At 43.1% G+C, this 18,425-nt stretch overlaps 1 protein-coding gene across 2 annotated transcripts in view; it reads left to right on the top strand.

The window, feature by feature from the left end:
* The window catches only part of SPTLC3 (serine palmitoyltransferase long chain base subunit 3), a 145,706-nt gene that overhangs the window by 86,870 nt on the left and 40,411 nt on the right, over positions 1 to 18,425 (top strand). For both annotated transcript variants that reach the window (XM_014865864.3, XM_014865865.3), the window contains exons 7-8: positions 4,996 to 5,101; positions 14,138 to 14,357. In XM_014865864.3, the coding sequence (XP_014721350.1) occupies positions 4,996 to 5,101; positions 14,138 to 14,357 (326 nt within the window). The remainder of the gene's footprint in view (positions 1 to 4,995; positions 5,102 to 14,137; positions 14,358 to 18,425) is intronic.

The raw sequence follows: 18,425 nt of genomic DNA, 5'->3' as shown, positions 1-18,425 counted from the left end.
GCTGCAGCAGAAGAAACAGTGTTGTCGCTAAACAAGAAAGTGAGAATGAAGCCAAATATCTAGTTATCTTCAGGAAGACACTCTGAACTACACCCAGCCTTGCTTCTGAGAAGATGACGGCTCCCTCGTTTCCTTGTGCCCTCTTTTCACAGGACGTATCTGCAGCTCTCTCAGATCCTGGAGGCTTGCTCATACTACCAGGGCTCTGAATGTAAGGACAGGCACAGGAACAGGCCTGCAAAGTGTATTTGTCACCTCAGCCAGATTGTAGTTTTTGGCACATAGTTGGGTTATTCCAGGTAGTGTTTAGTAACTCAGTAATCCAGTTAGTCACGCCTATGACAGACCAGGACTTCTTTGCACCAGCCACCAGAACATGGCCTCCAAGCCACCTAACATCAAACAACACGCAAGCTGGCTCCTCTCAGCCCTTCACAAACCAAAGGAAACCACCTTGGTGAGCCAGACGTGGTGGTGAATAATGTCTAAGACCTTATTGATGCACAAATTTGTAGCGATTGCAAGTCCATAGTGTGTCATTACAACCTTATAACAACATTGTACAATGGTGCTGTGTCTGTCCACCTTGAAGACATCAAATTTGTTCTTTTAATTTCCAGATCTCAAAATTTCCTTTATAAGCCGACAAGAAACTGGTTTGTTTGGGTTTGGAATTTGGGGCGGGGGCAGGGGTTATGGTTGTTGTTCATTGTATAGCCCTTCTGGCATTAGTTTGCTCATCTGAAAAAACAAAAACCTAATCGGCCCTCCCTATTTCTCCAAGATGTCATGAGGATTACCATAATGCAAGTTTAAGTGCTTTAATAAGCATCATTATTGAAAAATCCCATGCAGATGTTAGCATGTGGCCTATTGAAACAGTAGAATCCCACAAGGCCGTCAGAACATAAACTACAACTCTTGAATGCCACGGGTCTGCGACCCACACGCTGTAGCATTATAGAGGGGGACACCAAGAACCAGCGAGAAACTTCCGGACCCTAACATGAGTCCAGAATCGCACTCGGAGTGGAGTCATCCTTTACTCTCTCTGGCTTCTGTGATTCTAAGTGGTCAGAGAGTTCATCCCCTGCAGGGGAAAAAATGGCGGACTGATTTTCTCTCTGCTCAAGGATCCCAGTGTGTGGGACTTTCACGAAGTTCCACCAAAAACTTCTCCCCTTGGAACTCTCCATTCACATGAAACACCCTGAGTTCCCCACCACAGAAAGGGCTGGGACTCCTCTCGCTTCTGTCTACAATATGCGTGCAACACATCACGGCCATTTAAAGGCTTGTTTTCATGTCCTGCTTGTTCCTAAAAGAATGGAGAGAAACTTCTTTTTTTTCTTTAGTGGTGTTCACTTTAAACTTAATCCTGGCCTAAGCCTATATAATATGTGCGTGACCGTTTTGATTTGTATAAACAATACAATAATCTCTGTCTGTACAGATTTTTCCAAAACTTATTCATTTTTAAACGACTGCTAATTTAGTTCACTTGGCTTTGTCTTTACTACTGTGGCATTGGAACTGCACTCATCAGGTGTCATTTCTGTACAAAAACGTATAAATTTCTAGTCCTAGAAGGAAAAACTCTTTAAAAGGAAATACTTATATTTATCACCACTTTATTCCATTCAGAGACTAACAGGCCTGTGGTAGATTATAGATGAGGGAGCTGGTTCCCCCAAGTCACATGGATTCCTGCAATACCTTAGGAGCTCAGCCTAAAGCAGTATGTCAATACAGGCGAAGGTTTATTATCCCAGAAATGCTCAAAATAAGAAAGCTGCTTTTTGTTTCCTTGGCTGCCATCTAGTGGTTACTGACGTAGTGTCAATAAAAGACACTACATCTGTGAAGACTCAGATATCTTGCCTGTCTTTAAAACAAAAGCAAAATACACAGTTAATTAAGGAAATATGATTGCAGACATGAAGCAATTATTCTTTCCAATAATTCCCATTTAGATCCAAAGGTGTCATTCTCTTCCTGTTTCCTGGTCTACATTCGTTTCCATGAAAAGACAACTGATTCAATCATCAAACATTGATCTGACACTAATGCTGTTCACTAGGACTAGGGTCACAGGGATGAATAAAATAAGGTCCCTGCCTTCTGGGAAGGAGAGACATGAAATCAAATAATGAGAAACATGATGAGTGCTTAAAAAAGAAGAGATGAGCCATCAAGGACTCCAAGAAAAAAGAAAATCTGTGTTATTGGCCAGAAGAATTGAGCAGAGGCTTGAGCGATGAGTGGCAGTTCTCCAGACAGACAGGAGGAGATAGCATATAGGAGAGTTGGGAGGCTGTGTGTTGGGGACACTGAGGACTATGTTGGGAATATAGGCGGGGGCTAGATCAGGAAGGGCCTTTTGAGATTGCATAAGGGAACTATCACTGCAACAAATGACCTCATGGAATCCAACAATCAGGGCTGATTTCTCACTCACGACTGCAGGTGGGCTGGGCGAGCTGTCCGCTACTTGTCTCTCAGCCTCTCCTGGGACCCTCCTGGGACCAGTGGGCTAGCTTGGGCGTGTTCTTTTCACGCCACTGGCAGAAACAAAGAGGAATAGTAGAAACATGTAAGACCTCTTCGGGCTGAGGCTTGGAACTAGCCTGCTCTCTCTTCCCTACATCCTGTTAGCAAAGGCGAGTCACTTGGCTGAACCCAAGCCAGGGGCAGGGAAATATCCTCCACCCCTATAGCAGGGAAGGCCTGCGAAGTCACATGGCAAAGGCCTCAAATGAGGCAGAGTGTAGGAATGGGGGCCAAGAATGCAATCTGGCACAAGTTCTATCTTGGAAATGTTGGGTTTGATGTCCCTGTGGATTTGTCTAAAACGTGGTTGGAAAACCTTTGTATAGTTCAAAATAGAGGGCTAGCTTTGAGTGATGGGCCCAGGAGTCCAAAAATCCCAAACACGCACACTTGTGAGCCCAGTCCCACACTGACTGGTTCAGAATCTCTAGGATGGAGACTAGGAATCTGCATTTTAACTAGTGCCCCAGATGAAGGTTCATATTCACCGAGGTTTGAGATTCCCTGTGAGATAAATAACAAAACAGAGAAAAAGACAAGGAAGGATCACCAAAAAGAAAAGGGGGTGAAAAGAAGAGATGACTCCTATGAAGGATACTAGAAAGAGCAGGAAGAGGCATGGGAGAAAATGAGCGAAGAGTTTTCCAGATACCAGAAGGGAGAAGCTTTAAACACGTGTGTGTGTGTGTAATTGTGTCGAATGCTGCACACACGTCGAGTAGGACAAGGACTGAAAAAAGTCCTGAACATTTTGCAATTAGGAAATATTTTATGAACAGGATAGCATACTGACTCCAGAGATATTATGCCTATTTTGCAGATGAAAAACACATGGCATGAAAAAAAATGAAAATCCACCACCTCTTCCACTACTTTTTTCAAGGATTCTGTATTATCCTGGTGAAACTGGTTAACTCCACATCTAAGCTGACATATCAACGAAAAAATCTAAATTAAAAATCTAAAAATAAAATTAGTCTCTGGTTAATTATTAAAGAAGTAAAAATGGCATTTTTTGTTCCCTTGGTTTTTATATCATGCCCGATATTATTAATAGCATACTAAAAAGGGGCTCTTTCTAATAACTATTCCCTGTCTTCATTATTTATACTGTTGGTTTTCTTAAGCAGGTCAAAAGATGTTGAAGAGTGTATTATCACCAATGCTTGGATTTTCAAGAGAGATTTCTAGAACATAACACCCCTATTCACAAATCACACACTTTTTCTGAATGCCAGGACCCAAGATCCAGTCACTAGTGGGTGGATGCTGGGGACAGCTTAAGAGATACTGTACTAACTAGGGACCTCTCAGGTGAACAAGTTCTGATATTAGACTATCAAACTGATTGATCCTATCCCACTCCAATTCATCTGAAGTCACTTTTATTTGAATGTGGCTTGCTCAAATGTAGTTGAGCAATTCAAAAATACCACTAGTACTTCCACAATTCTATTTCAAAGAAATATCTTGTGGCCTTATTGGTGATGGCAGGGTTGCAGTGTGGAAAAGTAAATGCATCCACCAATGCATTCACTCAGCTTTGCAGGGAGCCCTAAAACACATCCAACCACAGACTGGGGACTAAAAGGCAAAGTTGAGGAGCTCTCCACTGAGACCAAGAATCTCAGCTAACTTGAGCCTGGACCAGTGATAAACCAATGAATACCTGCCTCTTGAGAGCTTTACGTGCAGTGGCCAAAAACCAATATGGACTGTGCTGTTTTAGATGTATCTTTGCTAGATTTCTCCTTGTGAGCATTTTAAGCAGGATCTCTAATGCCTTGCCTGGTGAACATTATGTAACAGTCACGTCAGCGTTTCAGCAACATCTCCATCTTTTCAAATCAAAAGAGCTAAAATACTTCAGTTTCAGATTCTCAAAAAGGGAAAGCTTAGAGGAGACACAGAAATATACTAGAAATATAATGAGTATGCACAGAAACCTCTGCCTTTTTTTTCTCTGTCTAGCCATTGCAGGTTAAAAACAAACACACACACAAGTAAAACCAGCTGGGTTGGTAGACAAATCCTTCTCAAGGGTCTTTCAACCGAAGCCCAGTCATCTACATCTGATTGCAGATAAATGAAAAGCCACTATTAATTATATTTGACATCAAAAATTAAGAAAAATTTAGTAGGCATTCATCCTTCCTTATTCTTCATCACCATGAGGTTTGAGAAGAAAGGACAATGGCTCTCACACAAGGCACTAAAAGGCAATGCCTGCTATACAAACATGACTAGTCACCTTGTCAGAGTTAAATTTTAGTAAAAAATAGACCTCTCCCTTCCCCAAGGCATTCTCTGATCCCAACTTTTCTCTCTGAAAGTTCAAGTCTCAGCCTGAGCCTAAAAATACTGATGCCTCCTCAAAACAGAAAATGGGGAGAGGGAAAGAAAAACCTTCTCATGACTCAGTTTCTTTTTTGGTCTTATTTAAAGACATGCAAAGCCTGGAGAAGCTCCTGAGAGATGCAGTAATCTACGGCCAGCCTCGAACCCGCAGAGCTTGGAAAAAGATTCTTATCCTGGTGGAAGGCATCTACAGGTATGTACATAATCGGAGACGTGTTAACACACTGTGGCCCACAGCAGGCTGACAAATGGAGAAAGGCTGACCTCTCCTAACTAAATGGAAAAATGAGTTAGATGTAGGTATTATGGAGGGTCCTGAGCCAGAGCTATCAATGTAAGCTGTCAGGTCTCAGGTCGCCTGTCTTTTTAATGACTGTACCTACGGTGGAGCACCTTGGAGGCTGGCGTGCTTGTGAAGACTTCCTCAGAAACATCCTCAGAGGACGTTGCTAACTTGCTTTGATGCTTTCCACCACCCTTGGCTGCCCCACAGTTTCAAAGGCCTTTGGGGACTGGGTTATTCAACAGGAGATTGCTCCAGGCCTTTAGGACTCTAGTACATGTTGGTGATGGGGACCCAGGTGCCCCTAACTGGACAGTACCCCCGACCTCCAGTTGTTCGCTGAACTTGGCCATTAGTTGGTATCAGAAAACCAAAGGCCCGCTCATTTTCCTCGCGGTAAGACTAACCTAGAATGCAATTCAATTCGTTGGGAGCCGAATGGGGGCAGCGCTGGTCTAGGTATCTGAGGTTATGCTCAAGTCTGAGTTTTCCCCTTCGCTTTTAAACTGAGCAGACAAAACACTCACTAAGCCACTCAGAGTTGCACTTTTATATTGCAAGTTGTGATTGAATTTGCTTCATTCTCTGTCTGAATTGATTATTGTTACTGAAATGGAAATTGCCTCCAAGCTTTTCTCCACTTGGACGCCGTAGGCCATGAGTCAAGGAAACATTATCTCAGAGTTGCTTACTCCTACAGCAATTCTCAAACGATCCTAACGTTAGAGGAATCGAAGGAGATGTTTCCCATGAGATAACCACAGAAAAGTGAAAAATATTAAAAGGCAGGGAAGGAGGGCTTAACTTGCCCAGCACGGAGGAGTGTGGCTGCAAAGGGGACTTGAGGACACAAGGAGCATTTCTTTCAGCCAGCTAATCTAATCAGTCCAGAGCGCACATTGTTTCTGTTATGCGAATAAATAACAAGCAGCAGAAGGAATGTGACTCCCTCCCTTCTGGAAAAAAGAAACGTTTTCTCACAAATTTAAAATAATATAATAATAATAATCCAAGTATTTTATTTTCTACTCTGGTACTTATTGCCACAATTGTTGGTGTTCTGGGTGTTCCCAGGGCTACTGTGAGGTTGCAAAGTTGGCAGTTCAGGTTGCTAGTGACCCATTTTCTGCATCGCCTACCAGGACATCCTCAGGTCAGCCCCGAGAATAGGTCCTGTTTATGAAGACTTTGGGATCACCCTAGAGCCAGGTACTCAACCAGGAAGGTATCTCCCCTGCAACCCACCCCCACCCCAGGCACACCTGGCAACTTTCAGTTGTCACAACTGCAGTAGAGCACTACTGGCATCTAGTGGGCAGAGGCCAGGGACGCTGCTAAACATCTGTGGAGGACGGTCCCCTGCAACAAAGAATTATCCAGCTCAAAATGGCAATAGTGCTGAGGCTGAGACGCCCTGCTGCAGAATAATTTACTCACTGGCCCTGAACTTGCTACTTTTAGGAAATCATCTCATATTGACTCTGGGCTGTCCTAACCTCAAGTGTGGGTCTTTCTCCAGCTGCCAGCCTGGGAAGGGAGGCCTTATCCAAACAGCTGTCACTCAGGGCTGGACTAGCTGGAGAATGTATCAGCTGAGGGGGAGCAGAGGGGCATCTCCTTTAACCAGAGTAAACAGAACCCAACTGCAGATAAATAGAACTTGGCTCCACTCAAGGCAAGTTGCATTTTAAGCACTTTGATCACGGCTGAAATCTAGTGGACCACCAGCATGTTACTGTCAAATACCCCATCAGTTACACAGAGAGAGCACTCCAGCTGCAGGGCTGCTTAATGGCTACAGTGGCCCTGTGTCCTACCGTGATCTCAGGAGGACAGGGGAGCCAGCTGTGGACTTCTGGCTCCAAGCCAGCAGCACCAAACCACAACTTAGGCTTCACTAGCAATGGTGACTCTTTCATTATCTATTGCTACATAACAAACCACCCAAAATATAATGGCTTACATAACAATGAGCTATTTCCCATGCCCCTGAGGGCTGTCTGGACAAACTGGGCAGCTCTTCTTCTGCTCCACCTGGTGTTGGTTAGGGGTCATCCATGGTGCTGCATTCAGCTGGAAGTTCAGCTAGGGCTGGAACATCAAAATGACCTGACTCCCACATTTGGGCTCCTGCTACTGGCTGTTGACCGAGGTGCCTTGTTCTCTTCTCTTCTCTGGGGTACTTTCTCTATGTCACCTCCTCCTATTCAGCAGTCTAGCCAGAGCTTCCTTACAACACAGCAGCTGGCTTCCAAGAAAAGGAAAGCAGAAGCTGCTTGCCTCTTAAGGGCAAGGCCCAGAATGGTACAGCATCACTTCTGCCATCACTTCTTCTATTGGTCAAAGCACATCACACGGCCAGCCCAGATTCAAAGGGAGGGGAACTAGAGCCCACCTCTTGATGGGAGCTTGGCTTGTGTATAAGGGATAGGAAGACTTAACAGGCAGCCATATTTGGAGGAAATCTACCACAGCGGCTCAATTAACCCGGCATGTGTACAGAGCGAAGTGTCCACTTCCCATGGACTTGCCTTCACGGAGAGGTTCCTTTCACCTCATCCACACAGAAATCTTGTCTCCAAACGAGGCTGTGACCTAAAAGTCCTCATTCATAGATAGAAAGCAGGGCACCCCTTAGACAGGCCTTAGTACCTCGTAGAACTTCAGTTTCCTCATCTGTAAAATAAGTCTAGTCTAGGGTAGCGTTCTGGAGCATATGAGTGCTCTCATTTGCTGCTGTCACCAGAAAATGAAATGATTTCCCACAAGGTTTTCCAAAGGGCCAGGGTGAGAAATGTGAAATCGGGGCTGGCCTGGTGGCACAGTGGTTAAGTTCATGTTCATGTTCTGCTTTGGCAGCCCGGGGCTCACCAGTTCAGATCCTGGGTGCGGACATGGCGCCACTTGGCAAGCCATGCTGTAGCAGGCGTCCCACATGTAAAGTAGAGGAAGATGGGCACGGATGTTAGCTCAGGGCCAGTCTTGCTCAGCAAAAAGAGGAGGATTGGCAGCAGATGTTAGCTTAGGGCTAATCTTCCACCAAAAAAAACCAGAAATGTGAAATCAATAGTTTACAAATGTCCTTCTACTTTTTAGAGATGTGGTATGGACACATACCCTGTGGATATCTACATAAAGCCTCTTTTGAATTTTCACTCCAAGATTTTTTTATCTCTTGCTTGTGATTTGCCACCACAAACAAAGCCCTCCCACCACAGAAAGGTCACATAAATCAATTTTTTCATAACTCTAAAAGAGAGGAGACAGCCAAAACAGAAAGTTTCAGGCGGGTGTCAAGGCAGAGAAGTCTAAATACCAAGTCTAAGTCAGTGAACTCCACAAAAAAAGTTATAATAATAATAATAGTTAAATAATAATGTCACCATCCATAGATCATCTAGGTATTATTATTTACATGTAGAATATAGAGGAGTCAGGATTTGGAAGGAGGTCTGGGACGTGGGTTTAAATCCTGGTGTTGCTGCCTACAGCTGAGTGTCCTTCCTAGGGTTCCTTTGTAAGTACTAAATGAGATCGTATAAGCTACTGCTTTACAGAAGCCCAGCCCTTAGTAAGCCCACAACCAAGGGTAGCTCCCTTCATCATTAAATTTATTTTCAGTTGAGGAAGTTGAAAGCCAGAAAACAACAAGCCATCTAGATAGCGAAGCTGTTTGCTTTTCACCCACCTAGAGGATGGCTGTCAGAGGAAGAAATTCACATTTATCACGCATCTGCTTCTTGCTAAACATGTCACATGTGTGATCTTGAGTCAGACTCCCTAGGACCCGGGAGGTTACTGGGAGGATGGAGACACTGAGGCTCCGAGGCCAAGACAGCTTGCTCCAGGGCAGATAACTGAGATTAAACAGAGCTGGGCTTCAAACAGGGTGGCCCTGCTGGGACAGAGGCCCAGTGTAAACAGAAGAGTCAGTCCATGTGTCCACAAGCAACGGAGTAAACATGAGAAATGCAAGTTCATCCCTCTGACTTTCATCATACATCCAGCTAAGGCTCAGTTTCTTCATCTATAAAATAGAGTGATTGAAACTTGAAGTCTGAAGTTTGATGATTCCAGAATTTTTTATTTAAAGGTACAATAGCATTATTTTAGGATTCTCATTTGAATTTTCCAGTAAGTTTTATTTTAAAGTCACACTCCTAGTTTTGTGTCTCTGAGAAGTCTAGATTTCTTGTCAACTCATTGTGATTGAGAAACCTCAAAATTATTCAAAACTAAACTGGAAAGGGAGAGAGGGGTCCCCAATAACCTGGGATATAAACTAGCACAGCTGGAACCCAAACTTTCAAAATAAAAAGAATCAAGAAATAATACCAAAATGCCAAAAAATAAATATGGAAACAAATGTTGGAGTCAGAACGCCAATTTCTCTAAGAATGTAAGCCATTCTCCTCCCCAAAATAACGTCTGTTTAAGGACTGAGAGCTTCAGCGGTAATGTCTCACCTATATCTCTGTGGTTTAAACAAATAAAGACGAAGAAAAAGAAAACAGGAGTTAGTTTATTTTTAATTAGTCTTAGCTCCTTTTTTCTCTCTTTCTACCTTCCTTTCTTCTCTTGTATTATACTTTGAGCCCACCAAGGAGATTTTTCCACCGTGTAAATTGGCAAACCAGTGGTCTAATTCCCAATCCAGCCAGTGGATAACATGCTTTATATGTAGAGAAGGTGGTGAGAGAGAGGTTTCCAAAAGGAGTCTTGTCACTTAGCTAGCACATTATGTAATAGAAAAGATACAAAGAAATGATTCACTGGTTTGCTGGGTTAAGAATTATTCAAGTCCCTGCCCAGAGCTTCAAATTAACTGGTGGAATTACCTTTACCTACAGTTGTATTTTAACTGTTTTTCTTCCATGGAAGCCAAAAGAAAACACAACCTTCCACTTAGGAAGAAAGAATAAAACACTGTTCTTGTTTTCTTTATCATTTTTGGCACTGTTTTTCGACAGCAATTTACGGGAATAGCATAGATAGCCTTTTTTTTGTACGCACCAAACTCAATATCCCAATATTGGAAAAGGTTCAATTCAAATTTGGTCACGTTGAGAAAAGGAAAACTTAGTTTGGGTGAATACACTCCTTCTGAAAGCCGAATTCTCCTTAGGACCCACGTGTGCCCTGCGTTAACTCCAGAAATCAACAGTACTGTAGAGTCATTAATCTTAGAGGACGAAATATAAACCAGGTGGGCTGACTCCTCACATCAGCTAGACCAGCCCCAGCAAAGGATGGCTAATTAGCTGCCCTGAGTGTCTGCAAACTGTTCAACATTAGCCCTGGCTCCTGCCAAATTCAGTTCCAGAACAAGGAATGGCTATTTGTGACATGTCAGGTTTTTAGCATATTTGTGTTACTAACAACATTTTAAAGGTAAGAAAATTCTAGAATTTTGAAGGCATACGGCCATTTATTATGTGTGATACCCATAGGCCTTGTTCTTAGAAGATTCAACACAGAGCCTCATCAAGGGCTTCCAATTTTGTAAGTTAGGCCTCACTGCAACCTCCTCCTAAGAATAAGAGCCATCCACTGAGTGCTCATTACGTGTCAGACACCTCACAAGCATTATTTCTAGTCATCCTTATAAAGACATGAGGAGGGGCCCATCAGCGTACTTATTTTACATGTGAGAAAACCACGGCAGAGAACATCATGTAAGCTGCCCACGTTCTCAGTTAGTGAGCCGTGTGGCTACAGCCTAAGCTGGGGCAGTCAGATGGCTGCACCTCCTCCCCTTTGATGGAAGCAACTTTAACAAGCAATTAATCTAAGAAAATATTGGAATTAACTCACAATGTTATATAAAGGAAGGTGACTCTATTTGGTTTTCATTTCATTAAAATCTGAAAATAGACATTCAGAATGACCTTGTGAGAAGCACAGATGCAATAAACTGGAGTTCCTTAAAATTAGGAACTTCTCTGCAAAAGACAATGTCAAGAGAATTAGAAGACAAGCATGGACTGGGAGAAAATATTTACAAAGGATGCAGCTGATAAAGAAATGTTATCTAAAATATACAAAGAACTCCTAAAACTCAACAATAAGAAAACAAACACCCGATTAAAACATGGGCCAAAGGTTAACAGACACTTCACTGAAGAAGATATACAGACGGCAAATATACATATGAAAAGATGCCCCACATCATATGTCATCAGGGAAGTGCAAATTAATACAGTAAGATAGGGGCCAGCCCAGTGGCACAGCAGTTAAGTTCACACGTTCCACTTCGGCGGCCCGGGGTTCACCGGTTCAGATCCCGGGTATGGACATGGCACCACTTGTCAAGCCATGCTGTGGTAGGCGTCCCACATATAAAGTAGAAGAAGATGGGCATGGATGTTAGCTCAGGGCCAGTCTTCCTCAGCAAAAAGAGGAGGATTGGCAGCAGATGTTAGCTCAAGGCTAATGTTCCTCAAAAAAAGAAAAACAAAAACAAAACCAGGAAGATGGCACCACACACCTATTAGAAAGCCAAAGTCTGGAACACTGACAACAGTAAATGCTGGTGAGGACGTGCAGCAACAGGAACTCTCATTCATCGCTGATGGGCATGCAAAATGGCCCAGCCACTTGGAAGACAGTTTGGTGGTTTCTTACAAAACTAAAGATACTCTTACCATATGATCCACCAATCGTGCTTCTTGGTATTTACTCAAAGGAGATGAAAACTTGTATCTGCTCAAAAACCTGCCCTCGGATGTTTATAACAGCTTTATTCATAATTGCCAAAACTTGGAAGCAACCAAGATGCCCTTCAGCAGATGAATGAATAAATAAACTGTGGTACATCCAGACAACGGGATACTATTCACCACTAAAAAGAAATGAGCTATCAAGCCATGAAAAGACATGGAAGAACTCTAAATGCATATTACTAAATGAAAGAAGCCAATTTGAAAAGACTATATACTCTTGATTCCAACTATATGACATTCTAGAAAAGGCAAAACTAGGGAAACAATAAAAAGGTCAGTAGTTGCCAGGGATTGGGCAAGGGGAAGGCTGAATAGGTAGAGCACAGTGAATTTTTAGGGCAGTGAAAATACGCTGTATGATATTATGATGATGGAAACATGTCATCATACATTTGTCCAAACCCATGAAACGTACAACATCAAGAGTGAACCCTAATGTAAACTATGGCCTTTGGCTGATAATGATGTGTCAGTGTAGGCTCACGGATTGTAACAAATGGCCCACTCTGGTGGTGGACGTTGTTACTGGGGGAGGCTGTGCTCATGTGGAGCAGGAGGTATGTAGGCAATCTCTGTACCTTCTGCTCAGTTTTGCTGTGAACCTAAAACTGCTCTCAAAAATAAAGTCCTTTAAGGGGCTGGCCCCGTGGCCGAGTGGTTAAGTTCGCGCGCTCCGCTGCAGGCGGCCCAGTGTTTCGTTGGTTCGAATCCTGGGCGCGGACATGGCACTGCTCATCAGACCATGCTGAGGCAGCGTCCCACATGCCACAACTAGAAGAACCCACAACGAAGAATACACAACTATGTACCGGGGGGCTTTGGGGAGAAAATGGAAAAAATAAAATCTTTAAAAAAATAAAATAAAATAAAGTCCTTTAAGAAAGAAAGCACAGCTGCTGTACTCGACAGTTTACTCCCACCAAACCCACACCGGTTAGTCTGGGTAACTGCACAACCAGCTGGACTGTTTTGACTGAATCGACCTAACACTTAAGTTTATTTTTTTAAGACATTAAATTTAATAAATAAACTAATTAGGAAGAAGGGAGAAGTTCAGCTCTCTGTTTGTGTCAATTGATTAGTTCTTGAACTAAATTGACAGGCTGCTTGAATTGTTTGACAAGCTCCTTTGTGCGGCGAGGGTGCAAGTCTGTGTGTTTTCATAGAACACGCCTGTCAGTGCAGTCAAAACTGTGTGTGGTGTAGACACAGCTTGCAAAGTGTTCAGAGAACTGATTCGAGTCAAAAGTTCTTTCAAATCCATTGAGTTTGAGAGGTGCTATGAAAATATGAATTTTAATTTTACTTATTTATCTACTTCATATTTATCCCTATGCTGGAGGACTTGAAGTGTTTTTGCAATTTACAATACCATGAAAAATTGAGCGCTTAGGGCTAAACAAAAGGGTTCCTCTAGAGCAGTAGTTCTCAAAGTGTTGGCCCCAAGAGCAGTTCGGGCATCTCCTGCGAGCTTGGTAGAAATGCAAATTCTCAGCCTACCTCAGACCTACAAAATCAGATAGTCTGGAGGCCGGGTCCAGCAATCTGTGTTTTACAAACCCTCAGGGCATTCTGATGCTTACTCAAGATAGAGAACCACTGCCACAAAGGAACGGAAGAAGGGAACGCTGCCAGATGCCTCAAACAAGGCCTTGACTTCCAATGAGTACCGGACAAGAGATCCTGAGAACTTTCTATTGTGCTTTAATTGATGCTGTGTATCTTAAATAGCGTTCTTTTCTATGTTTTTGATTCCTTCTTTTAATCTTTGACAATTCAAGTGGCGAGTTTAGGTCAGACAGAACTGACCAAAGAGACAGTGGCAAGTTGATAGAGATGGATCATCGTAGAGCAATTAATTAAAACTAGAAAATACCTAGAATCCAAAATGGTCAGTCTAGTTACAATAGTCAGCTTTACAAATAAATTGATCAACAATGCAGTGAACTAATCGTTTACTTGGGAATTAGCTATAACAACTCAAAGCACTTAAATTCGCTGAATGTAAATTGTTTTTTTCAAGTAAAATAATGCCTAAGTAGCCTTACAAGACTGAGAGGGTTGTCTCTGCCAAATAAAATATGCCTGAAGAAGAAAGGAATAGCATGCCCCTGTCATCTGTCTGGTGTCAGGGCCGGCTGTCTGAGAAGTATTGAAAGGGAGAATGACACAGAGCCTCCTGGAGGGTACACACTAATGACAAGCATTTCTCCTTATGCCCTAGCATGGAAGGTTCCATCGTGCGGCTGCCCCAGATCGTGGCTCTAAAGAAGAAGTACAAGGCTTACCTCTACATAGATGAAGCTCACAGTATTGGGTCTGTGGGCCCAACAGGCCGGGGTGTTGTGGAATTTTTTGGAATGGACCCTCGAGATGTTGATGTGTACATGGGCACGTTCACCAAAAGCTTTGGCTCCTCAGGAGGTTACATAGCTGGAAGGAAGGTAAGAGAGGGATCCCTTGTATCTAGTTAAGGCCTGAATGCTGTGGGGACACAGTCTGCAGGGCTCCTCTGGATTCCGTGAGAGCCGCAGTTCAGTTCACCACACCTCAATTGATCACTGTGGCCTCACGACAGTGGGTTCACAGCCAAGTAAGGCCCCGAATGTCAAGGAGTTCACCCTCTCATAGAGAGGAGGAGCATGTGATAAGCAATCACATTATAATAAAATGGCAGCACTAGCCGTGCACACAGGCAAGGACTTAGTGCGAAAGATAATTAACTCTGCAGAGTGGTATCTCAGACATCTTGGAACAAATGTCAGTCTTATAGGCAAATGATGGGGGATTATATTTCAGAAAGAGTAAATAATGTATACCAAGCCACAGAAGTGATAAGGGGATGTTACAGAACTGTAAATAGTTTGGTTTTTGGTAAACGAAAGACACAAAGTAGGTGAAAGCAACAGTGGGCAAAGGTCAAACATTAAGGGGGGTGACCCTGTACTACATGTTGTGGGTTTTAAGAGTTTTAATCAAAACAGTAGCAAGATCAGAAATGTACTTTTAAGAGATTTTCTCTGCAAAATAATTCTCTCCCACAAGTTTGGATAAGCCATAGGTCAATTTTTGTCATCCTCTGAGATCTTATATACATGGCTTAAAAATTCTGATCTGACAGAATTAAACTGTTAAGGGGGTGTTCTTCCTGTCATTCTAGTGCCAGTATCACCAAGGGGGTTGCCAATATAAAACAGTAAATGTTTAAAATAATAAAAAAAAGAAGTGAGGAAAAGAAACGAAGAAAATGAAATATTTAAACCGGGGTTTGAGGGATAACGGAACCAGTTGTCTGCCCCATATGACAGTTTGATCAAAATCCTGAGAGCTAGCTCTTACAAGCCAACACCTGTCCCAAAGAGACCAAGTGGCAGCGGTGTTGGCTCCTTAATCTAGGAGGGCACCTCAGGCTCAAAACCAGTGCAACAGCTCATCTAAAATTCAACATTCCCTGCTCATTGCAGCCAGCAGGAACAAGAGTTCAGACTCCTGGAAAACCAGTTAGACAAACCAGAGAGTGCATGAAAACAGCCCATGATTTAAAACAACAGATTAACTGTGGCTGCTCACCCTGCATGAGATGCACAAATGCTTAAAACGTTCAGAGTTTTCGGGGCTGGCCCCGTGGCCGAGTGGTTAAGTTCGCGCACTCCACTGCAGGCGGCCCACTGTTTCGTTGGTTCGAATCCTGGGCGCGGACATGGCACTGCTCATCAGACCACGCTGAGGCAGCGTCCCACATGCCACAACTAGAAGGACCCACAACGAAGAATATACAACTATGTACCGGGGGGCTTTGGGGAGAAAAAGGAAAAAAAATAAAATCTTTAAAAAAAAAAAAAAAAAAAAAAAACGTTCAGAGTTTTCAGTGGCCTTTACCCGTCAAGAAGCACTACTTTCTCCCCAGCTCAAAGCCTTGGCCTGTGGGAATAAACTGGGTAATGCTAAAAACACAGGGAAAGCCCAGGATCTTACAAAATTCAGCCAAATCTAGTGAAAGGTTAAATGTCCCCTTCCTCAACAGGCGAGGCAGTGGGATCAGAGGGTCTCAAATTTAGGAGGTCCCTCATCCAGCCTACATCGCTTTGTGAGCCTGTGGTTTTGTGATTACTTTACCAGCAGTTCTGAGCTCCAAAATCTTTAACCGAGCGTAACTCTGTTTCCTGAACCAAAGGCACCTGAATAAACGGAAGCAAGCGGATCCTCGAAATCGTGTTAAATTTGGTAGATGTCACATTTTCCCCCTTAGAGTTCGTGCATTTGATACTCACTTTACACAAAGGCTCGTGACTAGCCAGAAGTCAGGACCAGCTAGCTAGGGTTCTCTCCTAAGTCAGCTGGATTATTTTAAAAGTGTATTTGCTCTTGTCTATGTAACTTCTGGTCATTTGGGGTAGATGCTGAGCAGTTGTGAAAATTATTATTACTTACTTTAATCAGGGTGAGGGGTAAGTATGTAGATCTGTTCATTTCCTTCCTCTTTAAAGTACTCATTCTGTGCATTCTTGGATCCCCAGGGCCCCATCACTGCTCTCCTCCTTCCTTTCCCCCCCCCACCCCCGACTCCTCCTGCTCCATATTGCCCTGTAGTCTCTGAATTTACCACTAGATGGCAGCAAGAATTAGAAGTTTGGCAGAGGCCCATTAGCTTATATGGAGACCTCCCGCCCTGAAAGGATAGGATGCAAAACCTAGAAAAATAGGGCAGTTTCAGGACGTGGAGGGTGAGCAGGAGATAGGAGCCCACTAGAGAAAATGTCTGTTATGTGTCTCTCCCCGATTTAACAATCGGTTAGATACACACTTGTCTGGAGTGGTTTTGGTGAGACCGTTAACCCAGATAAAGTGTGGTTTCCTTCCAGCCTGGCGAGCCCCATAAGTTAATGGAACTTATGTATCTGCTCCTCTGTACCTCTAATTTTTTAAATTATGTGCAGCTTCAATTCAAATCATAGTTTTTATTCCCCTGGACTTTGAATAATTTTGTGAAGAATTTTGACTGTTTTAAACGGTACTTTTTAGCTGATAGGACATAGGACTGGACAAATGCTAAAGATTTTGTTTGAAAAGAAATCTTTCTACCTATCTATTTAAATAATTAGAGTATAGTTTTCATCATATAGTTTTATCATATATTTTTTCCTGGATATTTTGCAGTATATATCTCAATTTGAGGGGTGCCACAAAATATCCAGGATTCTAAGCCAATGGGTACAAAAGCAACAAAATTAATCATGAAAAAAATGTTACAGTGCACACACTGGTATTTTACATTTTTCTGAAACCCTAGTAATTTCAATTTCACTATGCTCATGCGATTCTTAGTAAATCTTGAGATTTGAAAATAATCAGTTGGGCCCAAAAATTTAGAAAAAGATAAAAGTGTCTGGCTCTTAACTTACTGCTTAAATGTCAGTGTTAGGGTTGGTGGTAGACGGGCTGTATTCTCAGTGACCATGCCTAGGAGGTTCCAGGAATCTTCGTGGCATTGGGCAAGGTTGGAACACTATACAGAAGCAACTAGATGTGTCATGTAAGAGAAATATCTGGAAACACACAAGGGGAAAATAATTGGTTTGGTGCTAAGATACTACCACGCAGAGTAGAGATTTTGTCTTGGCCTCTGCCTTCCTGTCACAAAATGTCCTATGAATTTGTCTCTGCAATTGAGGTTTGCTGCCCTGGCTCAACCTATTCTCCCCACCTCAGGGAAATGGCTCAAATAGTCTCTCAAGAGCCAGTGAGATGTTACTCTTTTGCTCACTTTCAGTTTGGAGCTGCTGGAGGTTAGCTGTGAATAACCCCACTTGGAGGGTTCTGTCCTTTCAAGACTTTTGAGGTGATATGTCAGGTAATCACTTCTCTCCACCCGTCAGAGCTCATGCCATGAATGGCTTCTTAGAAGAAAGCCTGAGCTGATGGTGCTAATTTTTAATTTTTTAATTTTTAATGTTTTAATTTTCTAATTTTTACTGATCCAGTCACTGAGGAGATGTGGTCAACACTGCAGACCCTGGTTTCTGAGGTCCAAATTTTTCTCAGGCATGGACCCTGAGGCCTCTTGCATGCCTGGTGCTAACCACTGGCTCTCACAGCCTCCACGGGCTGACCAGAGACTTGCAAAGGAATGAAGCAAAGCTAGCCCTCATGATTGATAGGTTGCAGGGCTGGAGTTCTGCAGGAGGAGAGTGGGGTGGGGCAGCCAAGTCTGGGGTAAGTGTTAGTCCCAGAAGCATGTGTGCCCGACAAAAGCAGGCCCCTCGCAGAAGCCAGCTCTGCCCTGTGTGCTCAGCCCTGGCTGTATTTGACAGCCCTTTGAAGTAGATGGGGGTCATGGAATGAATGCCAAGATGTTTATTCTAAGGGCCTCCTGTCTGATTTCCTCAGAAAAGCCACCCTTGTCCTTGAACTCCAGGCCTATGGGTAGGGAAAATAATCAGGGTTTTAAACTTGCAAGTGGACTTGGAAACCTCAGTCTGAGGAGACCTCTAACCCACCCTAACAGAAGACAC

This window comes from Equus asinus, chromosome 15 (assembly GCF_041296235.1).
Source record: "Equus asinus isolate D_3611 breed Donkey chromosome 15, EquAss-T2T_v2, whole genome shotgun sequence".
Lineage (NCBI taxonomy): Eukaryota > Metazoa > Chordata > Mammalia > Perissodactyla > Equidae > Equus > Equus asinus.
This window is presented reverse-complemented; position numbering and strand designations above follow the sequence as displayed.